General features: G+C 35.4%; 1 protein-coding gene across 2 annotated transcripts in view; it reads left to right on the forward strand.

The window, feature by feature from the left end:
- LOC306869425 (transmembrane protein 132E-like) overlaps positions 1 to 18,741 on the forward strand; it is a 354,362-nt gene that overhangs the window by 297,434 nt on the left and 38,187 nt on the right. For both annotated transcript variants that reach the window (XM_079416195.1, XM_079416196.1), the window contains exons 3-4: positions 5,551 to 5,688; positions 12,631 to 12,823. In XM_079416195.1, the coding sequence (XP_079272321.1) occupies positions 5,551 to 5,688; positions 12,631 to 12,823 (331 nt within the window). The remainder of the gene's footprint in view (positions 1 to 5,550; positions 5,689 to 12,630; positions 12,824 to 18,741) is intronic.

An 18,741-nucleotide genomic window follows, 5' to 3' on the forward strand; every position in this document is an offset into this window, starting at 1 on the left:
ACCACCGTTCAAAAGCCTGGGGTCAGTTCGATTTTGTTTTTTACGATTTTGAAAGAAGTCTCTTATGCCCAGCAAGGCTGCATTTATTTGATCAAAAGCAATGAAACAACAATAGAAAAATAGTAATATTGTATATTTTCTATTTAATATATATTTTTTATTTAATTTATTCCTGTAACGGTAAAGCTAAATTGTCATTAATTTAGTCTTCACTGTCCAATGATCCCCAGACTGCATTTACTTGAAATATAAAGTATTCATTTGAAATTGACTGACCCCAAACTTTTGAATGGTATTATATATTGTTGTATACTTTTTGTAAGATTCACCCAAACAGACACCAATTCATACAGACTACATGCATTTTTATACCGTCATAAAGAATATGATATCCCCTTTATATTTTATCAGACATAGCATTTTCAAATTGCCTCAGCATTTTTATTTGATACGATGGAAGTCAAGTAGATTGACTAGATATGATCTCATTCTGAAGGCCCTGTGTTGTTAAGGTAAATGGTAAACCATTTTTGCTCTGAATTTTCGCTTTTCCTCCTTTGATGAATTGTCATCTTTGTGCAAATCCTCGCTTGCAGTTTCAGCCCTGTCTCACTCCATTCTAAATCTTCTTCCGAAGTAACAGAGAAATGCCATAATTCTCTTCCTCTCGGTGCCAGCGTACCCTTTTTCTGTCTCTCTCTCACATTGTCATTTTTCACTGTGCTTAGTTTAACAGAATTTTGAATAGTGGCAGATCTTAGCTCTCTGAATTGTGCACAATAAACATCTGCCTCTATAGATCCTTCCTAGTCAATAGTACAAAACAATCACAAACAGAGAATGAGATGGATCATGTGAGCTATTGATGCATCTTAAATGCCCAGTCTAATGAGTTCAGTCTTGGGTGCGGGAGTATGTGAATAGATAAATAATAGAAATAATCAAAATGGATATATTTATTGATTTTACGTACATACATACATATAATCAATAAATATACATACATATTTCTATATATCAGTTAATATATGGATAGTTAGCTCTACACCCAAATAAACTCAGAGGCATTTCGGGCTCAAGAAAGTGAAATGTTGTTGCTAGTATTTTTATAATTGTGAAGTAGTGAACATATGGAACACTTGTTATGGAACAGATGTTATGTGGCGCTAAATGGAAGGCAGAACTCATATACATGCAGTTATATGGTCTAAAAAATACTGATCCAAGACACAATTGGCCAGTTTTAGGAAGGCGTTGGTGGAACTAATGCTGTCTGACATTGATACTCTTGATTTCATTGCAGTTCACAACAGTGTTGGTGTTTTTTAGAAATAATTATTGTCTGCCACTTGAAGATGTCATTTTATTATTTAAAGGAAGAGGTTCTAGTGACATGCACTAATCTTTGTGTGTTGTGACTTGGATGTGTTTGCCTGCAGACCTCCAGCGATCATTTATTCATGTCAAGTGGCTCTTTCTCTAGTGCAACTAATGGAAAGCCCTGGTTCTACAAATGGGTGAAAAAAAATCTTTGCCGGCCAGATTTAGACATTGAAGAGTGGGACAGCTTTTGCAGTAATGCAGAGAAAGAGGGAGTGAGTGCCTAATGCCTTAGAGACATGCATCTGCTGACATTTCTCATCCTGCTTGTTTATGGTTTTTTTACGGTAATTTTTATGGTAAGAGACTACGGGGAAGGCTAGAGTTATTCATCACTGCTTGTGTTTCACACTGCTGCTATAGGCAACTTTAGTGTCTGGTCATAGTTCTAGATATAGAAAGTCAAATCGTAGTTTCCATTGAAGTGAACATATCCTAGATCAGCCCTATAAGCTTAAGTGTTTTGTTTATGTACAGGCTGTCAAATGGGAAATTTCTGTTGAAGCATCACTGTGTTTTCTCACCACAGAGGACACTTGGAGTTTTCTGAAGGGTGTAATAGCTACTGTTTTATACAGCATGTACACATTTAATACATCAAGACATGTCGCTTAAATTCAGTTTATTTTCATTTTTTTTCAAAACATTATGAAATATAATATTGTGAAATAGTATTACCATTTAAAATTGATGTTTTCTGTTTTAATATTTTAAAATGTAATTTATTCCTTTGATGGCAAAGCTGAATTTATACACTGGTCTTCAATATGAATCGATCTGAAATCACCGCAAACAATTTTACCTCTTAATGTGGCATATTTCAGAGTATAAATGGAGTATAAAACTGTATATTCAATAAAAAATACAGAGTGGGACATGATGGCCTGTTACACATGTTTGTGAGGAAGTTTGGAAACCGAAGTCTGAAAAGCCTAGTCTATTCAGAGGTAGAATATTCTGATGACATATTACCAAAAAAAAAGTAACACTTTAGTTTGGGACCAATTTTCACTATTAACTAGTTGCTTATTAGCATACATATTATTAACATTTTGGCTGTTTAATAGTACTCATAAAGCACATATTCTGCATTACCTAAACTTAACAGCTACCTTATTAACTATTAATAAGCAGCAACTAGGAGTTTATTAAGGAAAAAGTCAGTTAAAAATAAGCTAACAGTAACAATTGGACCTTAAAATAAAGTGTAGAAGCATTATGAAGAGATTCATGCAATGAATAAGACTAGGAATTTCAATGTGTACTAAATATTTTAGGCTAGTTTTGATTTCATGTTAACTAAAGTGAAAATTGTCTGTACACCTAATAGTGGCCTTATGGAGGGGAAGATATTAAGTTGTTCACAATCATTTGGAAAGAAGGATTTTTTTTTTTTGTAGCAACTTGCTTTTATGTATATGTGTGGAGTCACTTACACACAATATGTACTTTCAAGTGCTGATAGTTTTTTTTTAAAGTTCCATCTAATGAAATTGCTCATTTAGTAATGTATTGGCCTGAAGACATAAGACATTTGTTAAATTTGACGGTTGAGTGTGGATTACTGTTAATTAATGTGGACAATGGAAGGCTTTTAAGATAAAGTATTTCAACGCTATGCTTAATAAATTGAATCATCTAATTGTTGCACGGTACTCTCTATCATCACACAAAATGATGAGGTTGCCTGCCAGTCATCTCCATTTGCAGCTTTTTGCCGTAATGTGAAGAGCTACATCAAAAATCTGTGATTACTGCTCCTATCTAAAAGATATTGGGTTTGATTTGAAAACGAGCCAGGCTTTGGTGTCAGACCTGCTTTTTTCCTTATATTTAATATTTATAAAAGTGCAGTACAGCCTATGATCATCAATACTGTGCTTGATGGAGAGGCTGAGGGGGTGAGATAAGGCTCTGTTGACTGAGTTGTTGAAATGGGCAACAGAAGCTTCTGCTATTGGTCATGGTCTGCTCCTCAAAGCAGAGGCCGCCTTTTATCAGGTAAGTACAATTCGAAGCAGCAGTTCAAAGAGAAAGGACTGAGTTTTTGAGGTTAACCTGTCTGAGTTTAATCCTGGAGACACTTTCTGCTATCAATGAATGTTTCGTCACGTTATGAGTGTTTGGTCAACCATTTAGTGTGGTTCCTGTAGGCTCTAAAGCACTGTAGAACAGCCATCTTATAGAAATTTCTTGTTAAGTTCTTAACTAGTTCTTAAATGAAAGCAATAATCAATGTGGGGTCATGTGTTACAGTGATTTTATCGCGGTTAAGGGAGTTTCAAGCACAGCAAACACAGCCTGTTGATATTAAACAGTAGCAACATGATAAAACACACCAGTGTTCAAATAATGACATTAATTAAACACTGGTGTGTTTAATTAATGTCATTATTTGAACACTGGTGTGTTAATGTCATTATTTGGTGTTCAAATAATGACATTAATTAAAAATAATAATCACAATAAACAATTATTTCGCCAAGTGATATAGCGAATAAGCCTCATTAACTAAATTAATTAATTAGCTGTAGGCTGTTTAACATCTAATTGTTTGTAGCAACTCAATTCACAGGAAAAAAAAAAACATTTCATTCAGAAATTGCAAGTGACACAAATAAAAAGGAAATTTTGAAGTAGGCAGAAATTGTGTTTTCTTGTAAAATGCCAATAATCTTTATTTACAATGTCCAAAAAGTTATAGAATATAATATAGGCATTAATATACAATTAATTTGATGTGCAGTCACAATTGTGTTTATGTACAGCTGCTTCAATTGTGGCTCATGACTTTTACCAGCAGGATTAATAATGTGTGAGAAACATCTTGATATAATTCTAAACTTTTTTTTATAATTTGGTAGAGAAATCGTATGCTGAAATCGTAATCTCCCTATTTGAATGGTTTCTGAATTCTCTCTCCATTTTTCTGGTCTCACATTTTTTCTTTCTCATCTCATCTTTATCATCTATTCATCACCTCACGTCTTGCATGTGTGCTATGAGATGTCTGTATAGCATGGCTGTATTGCAGCTGCATGGCTCTTTGGTGCAGCCAGAGCTCAAAGCGGTTGGTTTTCACTGGTAGATATCAGAGTGTAGGATCTCAGATAGTGGTCAGTAATCCGGAGGCTAAAACATGCATGATTTACCATGCCTTATGTCACTGCACCTGTTCAAGGTGTTAAGCAGTACATGTATGCCCACAGAACAGCAGTAGTTTCCATCTATTGAAACATAAGCTGCTGGAAAGCCAGCACGACTGTGCCGTTTGAAGTTATGGCTTCTCTGAGAGAGCAAGGGGGTGTTCCACAGGGATTTTATCATCGGAATCTGGTTTCGGATCACAGAAAAGGCTGATGTTTTTGAATTTTAATGGACAGAGGGGAAATTAATCATGAGTATGAGCTTTAGTGTGCATAAATTGATGCACAGAAGATGTTTTCTTTTTTTAGAAGTACGGTCTCAGAGGATAATGAAGTCATCTCATAATGAAGGTTCAGAAGTCATGTGTGCTATATATGGGAAACAGAATTTGTTTTGCAGCACAGATTTATAGTCCTTCTATAAATAATTTTCTAAAGGAGAGTGGGGTTATATAACATTAACTAATTCTGCAAGTACAAATAATCTTTATTTTATTTATTTTTATTAATTTTATTTATATTATCTTTTTTTATTAGTTTGTTTTGTTGTTTTTTTCTTTGATTTTAGATTTTGTTTAGTGTTTTATTTAGTTTTGTTTTGTTTTGATCAATGACAAGCAGGCTAAATAAAAAAGGCACCCATAACACCCATAAAAACAAATAAACAAAACATTGTTTTCCCTCAATAAACTCCTAATTTGCTGCTTATTAAAAGTTAGTAAGGTAGTTGTTAAGTTTTGGTATGCGGTTGGTTTAGGGGATCTAAAATATGGTCATGCAGAAGAAGGCATTAATATGTGCGTTATAATAAACAGCCAATATGGTAGTTATACACATGGTAATAAGCAACTGGTCAATAGTGTGAATTGGTCCTTAAAATAAAGTGTTACCACTAAAACAGAGTCTTTAGGTATTCCAATGTCCAATATTTCATTATCACCTTCTGATTGCAGAAATGCATAACTGTCTTGTTGTACTTCAGCCATATGTATTTCTTTAAAACCCACTGTGTCTCTTTTTACAGGGTGAAAGCAAAGAAAGGGGTGAACCTCCTTAGCACCAAGTCGATGAGTAACCAGTGGAAGGTTGAATGGGATATGCAGTCCGGAGCCAAACACTCCATTGCAACTGTGGAAGCCAGCAAGATCAAAGGAGTCCCTGGGTAAGTCAGCTTCCCCGCTTTTACACTGATCTAGGAACAGCTTCCCCAGTGGGAAACTAAGCAGTGTGTAGTGAATGGCAATCTGGTTGCACATCAGCAACAAAAAGAAAACCTAAACTTTCATGTTTGAATCATAACATTCACCCACAGACATCTGCTAGTTAATCCGTATAACATTCAACTAAAACAGAATGCCGTCTGTTCATTTAAGACCTTTGTTCAAGGATGTTACTGTCTAATTGGAGAGGCTTACATTCAAAGAAACGTTTGTACTCGTATTAATTAGCACTTCCTGTGTATTCTTTCATGCTAAATTATTATTGCAGGGCTTTACGACAGAAGCTGTACATTACTATTCAAAAGCCTCGTTCAGACTGTCAGCCCAAATCCGATTTTGTGCATATCCGGATGGAATCTGATTTGAATAACTGACTGTCCACACAGCATATCGCAACTGTGCATTGGTTTCTATGGTAATGCCATTGCGTTGTTATGCCTAAAAACAACAGTAACAGCAATACAGTTTGCTATACAGATGTTGTCTTACCGCTGTAGGCTAGTATTATATTTTGTCTTGTGAGTCAGCGGCAGAAATGCAGGACGCTTGAATGTGCGGCTATATTCCGTGCTGCTGGCCTCTGCTACTTTGCTTTTTTTTTTTCATTCAAAACACAAAGAGGTACGTATACTAGCAGTATATAGTTTTTTTCTGCTTGACTTGCACTTCGCAACAACGCAAGCTTGTCTCTGCAAAGATGTTCAGCATGTTTTCTGCAAAAAAAGCTAGGCTAAATCCGATCTGACCGATCAGACTGAAACGGATTTGCAGAAATGCAATTTGAATAGGATTCCAAACCACATACGAATGTAGCTCGAAATGGATTTGCACAAATTATTTATTTCATGTAGTTCGTTGCTGTTCAGACTATTTAAATATGATCGGATTTCAATTGGATTTGCACAAAAATCCGATTTGGGCTGACAGTCTGAACGAGGCTAGTCACTATTCAAAAAGGAAAAAAAAAGAAAATTAGGGCTGGGCGATATATCGCATGTGAAGTGAAGTGACATACTGCCAAGCATGGTGACCCATACTCGGAATTCGTGCTCTGCATTTAACCCATCCAACATGCACACACACAGCAGTGAACACACACACACACCGTGAACACACACCCGGAGCAGTGGGCAGCCATTTATGCTGCGGCGCCCGGGGAGCAGTTGGGGGTTCGGTGCCTTGCTCAAGGGCACCTCAGTCGTGGTATTGAGGGTGGAGAGAGCGCTGGACATTCACTCCCCCCACCTACAATCCCTGCCGGCCCGAGACTCAAACCCGCAACCTTTGGATTACGAGCCTGACTCTCTAACCATTAGGCCACGACTTCCCAAATGTGATTGTCAGGCGCATATCGTCAGTAAAGCCGGTTCCATGATTAGCGGTAAATCTCCATCACCTGCTTTCAAATGTAGCGGCATTAACTACACAGAGCCGTAGTTCACTGACAAGCTACAGAATATCGCGTTCATTATCAAAGGCGATTCATCTGCGATAATGAAGGTGATATTGCGTAGCTTATCAGTGATCTACGCTCTGTGTATTAAATGCCGCTCCATTTGAAACCAGGTGATGGAGATTTACCGCTAATGTTGCATAGGTGTCAACATGTAATATACATTCTCGATTAGATCATCCGAAGACGAATTCATAGATACTAAACATGGCATATGTAAGGTTACATGAAAGAGTGGTTCTATCATAAGCATGCATAAGGCAATATACAAGAACAGTAATAATATACACAATGACCTGAGGATATGTGATAGGAAGGTCAAAGAAAAATATGTCTATGAATTAATGAAAGAAGTCATTTTCTATAGCAGTATGTGTCTGTTTACATACTTTTAGGTCGTAAAGTTTATGTGATCTGGGTGAGGTGTCCTGGTTGCCATGGTAACCATGGGCCTGGTGTCGTTCACAGACATCCTGGCACCCAGTATGTTTATTGGGTGAGGGTTCTGTGACTATTTGTTAACCTAATGCATAATTGATTTGTTAAATCTAATGAAAAATTGTGTTTGATTTGTCCAAATTAGGGGTGTCCTCCAAGAAGGATTTTCATAGTTGAATCGGAATTTTCGAATCTTGCCGATAGTCGACTGATTGTCGAATCATATGTTTGGGAGCGGGGGCAAAATACATTACCAAGAGTTGAGTCAGACATTCCATAAATACTAACGTTAACGCACAAGGAAAATGTGTAACGGACGCCTCGCAGATACAAACGGGGTAAATAATGTTTTGTGTTTTGATTAAAAGATTTTAATTTAACATTAAACGTCAGCGAAACCCTAGGAATTCACAAAATTATTTACAATAGTGCTCTCATTATAACGTTATGTATATGACATAGTTATTAATGTTCTGCATTTCTCTTTTGAGCTGTGCGCGCTGAAGATGACCAGTAGAAGCATTTGATAGCAAGTTTAAAATCAATGGAACATAATTTATCATTTATCTCATAGAGAATACGGTTCATTATTTATACAGTCTGCACAAAATGCCCTGAATACATGAATGTGTCTGCACGGCTCTGAATGAACTCCTTTTGTGGATGCGTTCTTCACACAATGTGTAGAAACACGGCAACTAAACTCTAAAAATGCACAGCTTATTATTACAATAGTGTTCTCATTATAATGTTATGTGTATATGACAGTCTCAGTCATAGTCATTAATATTATTGTTTGTCCTGCTCGCACTGCGCACTGAAGAGATAATCACTGTACAATGAAATACTTTACTGCAGCGTAACTCAACCTAATGCATCTTATACAAGATAAAGAATACATGATATATACATATAAACCAGCTGAAATGTTTAGAAATCACTTGAAAATCACCCTGATACCTGTTCAAATTCAGTCTTTCACTCTGCCTATGTCAGTTTGAGTCGAGTTAAAGCTTTAAATCCCTGCCACCAAGATGCTCCTCTGTTGGTAACGGATTATGGAAAGTGAAACTTAAATCTATAGGGGTGGTTGGATTTATTCACGCACGTTAAAATAATTATTTAAAGCTTCTTTCTTTTCAGATTCTTATTTACAGCATTATCATAATAGGGTGTTTATTAACTTATTGGGATAAAACCGGTAGTCCTATGTGAAATCAGACATTTGAGCACCCCCATATAGCCAAAATGGCATGATCGTAACACCCTGCGAATATTCGACTGTGAAATTGGGAGTTGAATCAGGCTCCTCCTATCGAAGCATCGAATCGTCGACTATTCGGGGTCACCCCTAGTCCAAATGCTACATTATTTAAGTGCAGCACATTTTAACAACCAAGCGCCAATGTGACACCAGACTAGAGAGCTGTTGCTTGTTATTTTTAATGCGAGTTTAAACAGCTTTGCACTTTTCACCACAACATTACAAAAATGTACTACTTGTTTTGAGCCTATTTCACAGTTGAATTCATCCTTTGTTTTGGAGAATATATGTCTAGATGTGGCTGGGGGCTTTTGTATCGTAACAGAATAATGCCTGCATGAGCTTCTTGTCTAAGAAGATGGATACTTTTAGCAAGTCGACACTGTTTCCTTGTATAGATTTTCCGTTAACGCAGCTCGTTCTGTCCACAGACTGCAGTTCTCTTCTTAGACTTGCAAATTTCTTTGCATACACAGCCCATATTCTTTCACCATCTATCTTTTCTGGCTGTTTTAATGAGTGACTCCACTGCTAGGAGCAAACATTGCACATGAGGTTTAGGACTGGCCTTGGAGGCAAAGCCAGCATTATTTGTCAGTATAAGACCAGCCTCATCATTCCATTAGTGTATTTTCAATTAGAGATTCAGTTGCTGGCACACCCGCGCCAATTCTTTCTCTCTTTGTGTTTCTGCACTCCAGAATTAAGCAAGCCTAAAATGACTCTAAATGCAGGGTGTTTTGAAAGCTGGCTCCTGTTCTAGCAGTGCTTAAATGACTGATTGTTAGCAAAATTCTTCCCTGGCCTCCTCTCCTTTTGTGCTGGACAATCAATTATCAGCAATGGCTAAATAATTAAGGCAATATTAACTTTGTTAATGCAGTGTCCAATGAATAGACATCACGAAAGCAAAAACGTTTGATACAGATTAATTCCCATTCGCCTTGAAATATTTCTGTCCAAACAAAAGGAAAAGTAATTAAACTTTTAGTGGGAAAGTCACACTCAATGGATTTGTAGTTTTAATTGGCCACATCAATTGCAAATTATCCAAGCAACAACATTTACAACAATTAGTGACAAAACAGTATCTTCTAACAAAGGGCCATTGCAGACCATAGAGTTGGCCACCAGTGTACTAGTGTAGTATAGTGTACGCTAGAATACTAAACCAGATACAGCATTTGTTTTCTAGCAGAGAATGCAAACGACATGTGAAAATGCTTTGCAGTGGCCTTAAAAACATAGCTTTACTTAAAAATATACGAATGTCATTGTATTACATAACAAGATAGCCTATAAAACAAGCCCACATCGCAAGTACAGCATGTTCAAAAGAGGTTTGTTAGGTTTTTTTAATTACAAAATCAAATATACTGTTAAAAATTAAGAGGAAAAAAACAACTTTGTATTAATGCAGCAGTTTCATCAAGAAAATATTATGCATTTAAAGTGTTTTATGCTCAGCAAGGGTGTATGCTTCAAAAATACAGTACAAACTGTAATATTGTAAAATATTAATACAGTTTTAAATAACTAATTTAATATATCTTAAAATTTAATTTATTCCTGTGTTGAATTTTCATCAGCTGTTACTCCAGTCCAGTCCAGTCCCATGTCACATGATCCTTCAGAAATCATTTTCATATGCTGATATGGTGTTATTATTATCAATATTGAAATCAGTTATGCTGCCTAATATTTTTGTGCAAATCCTTGGATGAATAGAAAGAAACAAAAAACAGCATTTCTTTGAAATCTTTGATAATTAAACATCTTTTTTAATATTACAAATTATTCAACTGTCATTTTTTTATCAAATAAATGCTTACTTGTTTGGAATGGTAGTGTACATCTAAGGGGAACTTCATGCATTCACTTAATTGATTTGGGACTTGTTGGTTAAAAGTGAAGTTAGTAGTGAAAAGAGGTTGCATCATTTGTTTCAAGATGTCCCCTTTTTTTGGGCCATTTTGTTATGCAATTCAGTGACATTCCTACATCTTACATGAGGCTTATATAGTATCTAAATATGTTTTGAAGACATTATAAGACTGTAAAAAAATTCTAAATTAATTTTTACATTTCAGTATTTAAATTATTTAGTCTAGTTTCATGTAATACATAAAATTGTAATAAGCTAAATGAAGGATTTATCTTATTCCCCATAAGAATGTGTTGATTTTGTAGCTCTGACACATTAATTACCCCCCACAGATAACACTTTGATAACCCTGCAGCATTTTTCCACAGGCGCTCACACTCCCAGCAAGGGAATTAATTTTTTGGCCAGTCTCTCTCAGCATGGTTGTCAGCTGCTATCAACACATCTACCTGTAGAACAGGAGTCTCAGATAAAGGAAATAATTCTTGATGAGTGTGCATGAGATCAACAGACAGAACTCATTTAGCCTGTCACTGTCCATTATGGAGGTTTCCTGCAAAGGCTCTGAAGAAACTATCTGCCAGGCAAAGCTGCTGTATTTTTCCGTGTCACCAATTTAATTCCAGTATACTGCTGAACTGCTGTGCTCAGCTGTTTTTATGACTGTGTTTGTGTTCATTTCACCAATCCACTTGAAATCAAAGATTATTGTTATGTGAATGTGCAGCATTTTTGCTTATATTGCCTTTTATTAAAGGTGATGTGTTTTTCCTGTTACAGTAATAATAATAATACATTTTATTGCAGTAATTTTCCATATCCTAGCTTAATATGCAGAGAAACCTGTAAGTAAGCCATTTATAGGTCGATTCCCCCGAAAAGTAAAAACACTGCTCAGCGGCGCTACAAAACATTGCTCAGTTTGTTTAAACAGCCCGAGACACCAATATTGATAGGCTCAACCAATCAAGACAGTCTGGGGCAGGACATCCTGTTTCACCAAACAACGGAAGACAAAGAGAGGGTTCAGGAAAATCTTTTTGAAAACCGATTCGGTGGCCACAGATGCACTTCTCCTTTAAAAGAACAATATATACACATTACAGTTTAAAAGATAGAGGTCAATTAGATTTTGGTATGCTTTTTGAAATAATTCTCATATGCTCACCAAAGCTGTGAAAATATACATATTATAAAATGCAGAATATTGAGATGTTACTGAGAAATAATCAGTTTAATTAAGGAGGAGGATACTAATCAATAAAAAAAAAAAAAAAAAAAAAAAAACAATGACCACAGGGGTCCATTTCATTTCCACTTTCTGGATATGTGCACATGTCACATGACTCCATATTGTCTCCAATGAAAAGTGAATTTATCATCAATTTTCGTCCATATAATTGCCTCCAAAAAAATCTGAGTCACTTTAATTGGTAAGTAAAGAAGTAAAACTTCAAGCATGTTGACCTATTTTGGTCATGTATGTACACACATGCTCTCTTTGCGTTTATTTCATTAGATTTGTAATTTGTAAATCCATTTTTAGCCCCTCTAATTCAGTCCCAAACAACAGATGGGCCTTTCCCGGCTCTCTCTGATTGATTCATTTGCTGATTGTTTCAATATATAATACCTAATACAAGACAGAACATCTGTTTATGTTGATGACCAGCATATTAAACCATTTAAGCTTTAAATACATACCTGACCCTAATTAGACTCTTCTAAATGAGCTTAATGGCTAAATCTGGTGGATAGCCAGTATTTCTTGTTATTTTTTTACAGCCATATTATTGATCAATTTAGTGCGCTCACTGTCATATGATCTTGTTGTGTCTCTTCAGGGACATGGCTGCCAGCATCGAAATTATGCAGCTAGACTTTGAGATGGAGAACTTCACCAGTCAATCAGTCACCAGAAGAATCAACTGGAATATTGATTACAGGGGCCAGAATCCAGCCTCAGATGCAGAGAAGGTGGTCACAGAGCTGACGGTTGTGCAGAAGGACATCCAAGCCATCATTCCACTTTCAATGGTAAGAAGTTCTTCCTGTCTGCTACCTAGGGTCATAAAGTTTGAGAAATGAGATTGCACTTCAGTCCATTTAAATTCAATTTAACTTGTCAAACCAGTAGATCACAACAATTACCACCCACTTTTTCAGCAACCTTGGTTGTGGAATTATTTTCCCCCATCCATTTCTTCATGGGCTTTTTAATGAATAGATTAAGCCATAAATCACAAAATATTATGCTGGCCAGGAACAGAGAACAAGAAACAAAAAAAAAAAATTCTAAAAATCAGCCTGCAAAATTCTGCAAACACTGTTGAATTTTGAAAATGATATGGAAATCACATTGAAGTCTGGGTCCTACAGAAGCATATACCATAGCTTAACAACCTTAGAGCTCAGAGAAGGCCGATTTGTATAGGTTTTGATAGGTTTATACTTGACAACCCACATGACATCTGTGGCCACAGTTGGAATGCCTGTCAGTCACAAAATACCATGCACATAACACTTGTGTGTTTGTTTATTAATAACTTGTTGCCCATTTGGTGAAAATTTTAGCTACCAATGAGAGTGCAGTGCTTTCGTCTCCAAAATAAAGGTCAGCACATCCAATCTAGGCCCAGTTCAATCAGTTACTAATATGAAAACTCTGAATGAGATTTCTTCTGAAACCCCTTTGTTCTGCTGAACTGCCAACCACTTACAACATTTACATTACCGTTAAGCATCTATATGGATTTTTATCAGACATTAGCACTTTATAGTAGTTCCATAGCATTTCTATTTCAAGACACACATTCAATATATATGGTTATTGTTTGAGATTATACAGTATGTGGAAAATGGCCATTCTTTTTACAGACAGTAGTTTCTGTGCTGGTGCCACTGTGAAAAAGAAGTGTGTGTTATTGTATTAAATGTGCATTTGTAGTACTTCAAATCTTAAAGGTATATTTTTAAAAACGGTATTTGGACGGTATTATTATGGATATTCCGTAATATCGTATTAATTGAATTGAAGGCCACTTAAGCGTGCTTAAAAGAACACTTTCGTGATTATGTTTGCTTGTGTTATAACACAATTAAGCACACTTAAAATGTGTAATAAAAACTTTGTCATAATGTCATATTGAAAGTTTTACTTTAAATTACATTTTAAATAATATTTTAATACTATTTAGTCATCCCTAGTTATCCTACACCTATTTTGATTCATTCTAACTGTGTTTGATCATTTATATTACATTTGCAGGTAATATATTAAATATATATTTTAATATATTTGTAACGGGGCGAACAAGACGTGAGACGTGCGTATCCATTTGCAAGGCTTTATTCAAAGGCGAGGTCACAAAACAAGCAAGGTTCATGCAATGGCAAACAGGAACATCACAGGCAAGACAAAGAGTAATCCTAGGGCAAGCGTGGGTCGACGATCAGCGAACAATATCCAACAGGGCAAGGCAGAGAGATAATCCAGGTACACAAGCGATAGTCCAAGAGAGGTGCAAACAGAGTCCGAATGGCAAGGCAAAGGGGTAAATCCAGGAAACACAGACAAGAATCAAAACACTAGAAAACACACAAGGCAAGACTATGATAACTGAGTGGGCTCCGTAGAGTAGCTATCGCTAGGGGAGTGATATACGCTTTACAATACTCGGCAGAGAGGAAGAGGAAGTCCATGGTTTATGTAGGGTGTGTGATCAGTGCAATCAGCTGTGTGTCGTCAGTGCAGTGGATGATGGGAATTGTAGTCTGAGATGGCGTGCAACAGTTAGTGTGGTGCAAGAGTCCATGTGGTGAGCAAGTGACCTCTGGTGGTGAGTTAACGGAAGTTCATAGACCAGATTCATGACAATATTAAATATATTGTTGAATTATATTAAACATAATAAATTGCAATTTCATCATTACAAATTTGTAATTAAAAAAAAAATATGTAAGTACATGACATACGTGTTTAAATAGACATTAAATTACATATTAATTTGCCACTTATCCTTGTCAGTACAAAGGTACACTTTAATATGCTTTTAAAGACATAATTATTCAAGAAATAATTATGAAATTATTTAAACAGCATCCTTACGTTCAACCAATTACATTTAATAAAGTGCAATTAAACTATAATACATTTTCATTTCATTTCAATTAACATTCAAATAAGTGACCGATTAAATTACATTTAGTTTGTACTTAAGTATATTCGTTTGATGTATTTTACTTATGTAATATATGCTTTTTATAAAAAATATGCTAAAGTGTACATCTTTTTCATAAGGCTTTTCACTTTATCTTTTAAGGCAAGTCAAAAAAAAAAACCGCTTTTCACTGTTTTTTTTTAATTATTTTAGTTATTTAAGTTATTTGGTCTCTGGAAAGGGCTAGAAAGGGTTCTTCATGTTTCATAAGCACAAAACTCCATTGTTCACCTATCAAAATTCATCTTTGGTTGTTTGGGGCCATTTGCCCTCCCCTGTAATATGTGTATGTTTAAGCTGTAGCATGATTCAGTACACGGGGACCAGGTGCAGCAGAAAAGACACTTTGCTTTATGTAGAGAGGCTTCTTTGACCTGACAGTATCCTCTAAACCTATCGCTGTGTTTCAAAAGCCCTGCACAGGCAGAATATAACGGTTCAAATAACAAGAACTGAATACAAAACAAGACAGTCATGAGGGAAATACTGGAAACTGCAGCAGAGCAAGAGCCAAGGCCTCAATTTTTCACTACCTCCCTTCATGCACACACGCAAAGAATATAAGAAAAGATATAAGCTCAGTTCCAAAACCTACTGAGCTGCTTCCGTAGGCAGCATTTTAAAGCATAGTTGCTGGGCTCCAACATTTCTGCTTCCTAAGGTATCGTATTTTGCCTAAATTCTAAAGTGGCAGCACATCTATTAGTTACAGAGAAGGAAATCCCAGAATTTACTGCAACAAACTGCAAAAATATATCAAGGATTGTGAGAAAAATATTTTTTTATTGTTAATAAAATTAGCTTCATGTTTTATTAAAATATTTTGTTGTTTTAAGTTTATTAAAAGCAATTGTCAAAGTTTTTTTTTTTGTACATCTGTGAATTTGTAGACCATTGCAAATCAGTTCTTACGAGGGTCTATATCAGTTAGGACACCTATATAGGCAGCAGACAGCAAGGAGGCACACAAGGTTTTGGATCGGAGCTTAAGCGTTAGACACACAAATCTTAGTATTCAGTAGCTGTAAAATATGTGATATACACTATATGCCATGTGTTTATGTGGGCTTTATGCATGAAAAGACCTTCTTTATAGATTTTCTTAATACACAAGAGGTCTGCTCGCCCTCATTGGAGATTTGTAAGTAGGAAGCAATCAGTAAGGCTCATATAAGAGGTGTTTATAGACACAACAATGGCAGAACCTATATGTTGCATGGTAAGCGCATGAAATGGATCCTGCACTGATTTAGGCGAGCAAATCCCGCTTCATACACCCACAGATACGTTCAAATTCAGAGCATCTGATGAGTATCCCATACAGAGCAGACGCACATATACAGATACAACATCATGCATATACGTACACAATAGGTGACACACATGCATTTCATTGAATTTCTGAATCACACATGTAAATCCCTGTATACAAAGCAGAGTTTGAGAAAGAGGGTGTATGCAGAGTGGGATTCAAAGACCACACTGAAAATCTGAGCTGTAATAAAAAATATTATATTATATTATATTATATCAGAAATCAAATTAAATCAAATCAGACAAAATGAAATCGGAATCAAAAAATATAAAAAATTATGAACTGGATGTAATTATAGGTTACAATGCTTTTCTAGATTACAAATCAGATTTAACAATCTTTTTGTGGTTGACCACATTCTTTTTTTTTTTCTTTTTTTCTCAAAAACAACATTCCCAAATCATGCTACATAGTAAAGATTAGATTATAAATCAGACTACATAGTACAGGTTTTAGAATGATTATTGATAATGATTTAAATTTGAATATTTATTAACAAAAATACTGTATGTATAATTGGTTCTACTAAAAAAAGACTTTTAAGATTACTTTTTTGGATCAGTTTGGTACCTAAGTATTTGATCTGTTTACATTTTACATCTTTCACCAATTAATCTGGATGGCTTAACCGGACTGTCAAACCTTGAGGTAGACACCTCTGTCAATTTAATTTAGCTCAATCCGAATTAAATTTCCATCTGAAAGGGTTGGTGTAGACCTGAAATAATCTGATCAATGGGAAAAAATATGCATGCGAACACTTAAATCCGATTATTTTCTCAAACAAATATATGTCGTCAGTGCTGTGATGGGTATTTTTGCATATGTTTTACATCTTACAAACATTTGTGTGTTTATTATTACAAAATATTGTCTGAATATTTACTAAATATTTGCTATATGTCATATATGTCAGCTTTCTTTGTAGATGTCATCAATGCATGCTTTAGTTTTCTCCATTTTTTTCGGAATGCATGTAACGCACATGTAAATTAATATGTGAATCATTTTGCAGTTTTTAGGATTCGTTTGTACAGAACTTTCAGAATCTAAAATCAGATTGGATTCATTTGGACTGATGAAAATTTGTTTATGTAAACCCTAGTGAAAAAAGTACTAAAATGTATTTGAGATGCATATATTTCATGCTAAGTATACTGCAAATACATTTACGTATTTTTGTGCTTAATAAAATTATCCTGCAATTGTACTTTTAGTGTACTTAAAGTCAGCAAAATTGGAACAACAAATTTTTACTTTAATTGTGCATTGTGCAGGGGAAGTGATGCTGAAGTCCATCTAAAGATATGCTTAAGTAGCTATATTTGATTGTGCTAAAGTGAAACTATTGCAAGTAGGCCTATATTTCAGGTACACTTTAAATACACTTTATTATATTCAAAGCCGGATATTATTCAAAGATCATGCAATCCTCATTAATAGTGACATTGGAACACATTTTATGCTTAATATTAAGAAATGTGTGTTGTGCACAAGTAGTAGTCCAAATAAAGTTGAATTATAATTTTTATATCAGTAAGTCTCAAGCGATATGTCAGGAAATATGTTAATAGATTTGAACTGTACTTAGTATGAAATAAATGTATTTTAAATATATTACTTTTTTAGGGAACATACTGATTGTTTCAAATGAAAGACATATTCTGACAAATTTTAATGATTTTTTTGGTTATTATTATCATTATTTATTTTCCAGTAGAATCATTCTCAGAGGTGGTCTCAGAATTTTGGCCTCTTCGTACTGGATGAAACACTATGATTTATGTGTAACCTATTTTTCCCAACAGGATCAGTCTGGCCACAATTAGCCCTCTTACCTCACAAAGCCAGTCTCTCAACCTCTATTAACATAAACTACTCTTTCAAACCTGGCCAGCATGAGAGGCCTTTAACACGCATACAGGATCGGCTCAGCGTGTTCTCTTGAAATAGCTCAGTTTTGGCATGTGAAGGCAGTCCTCGATAAGCACGCGGGGGACAGAGGATGTGTTGCCTACATGGGCTTCACTTCTGTTCCTGCTTCAATAGTACATCATAAATAAAATATGACACGGCCTTTCAGTCGGGGCTAGTATCATGAGCACACACACACACACACACTTTCGGAGAGGGAATAGTCCTGGTATATGAAAAGGGAAGATTCTGGACGTGAGGTCATGATGACCTTATGTTTTGTCCTCAGGCTCTAAACATGAGGGATAGATTAAGACTTTAAAGTTAACTCGACCTTTTTAAAGTAATATTGACACTATTTTTTTTACTTTGAAAAATTCTAGTAAAAAAAAAAAATATTACATTTTTTATCAGATTGTATATTTAACCTGTAGACCTAATGTTATAATATATATATATCTCTTTTTATCACATTTCTCTTTACACATCAGGCTTTCATTATCATT

This window comes from Barbus barbus (assembly GCF_936440315.1).
Source record: "Barbus barbus genome assembly, chromosome: 5".
Classification (NCBI taxonomy): Eukaryota; Metazoa; Chordata; class Actinopteri; order Cypriniformes; family Cyprinidae; genus Barbus; species Barbus barbus.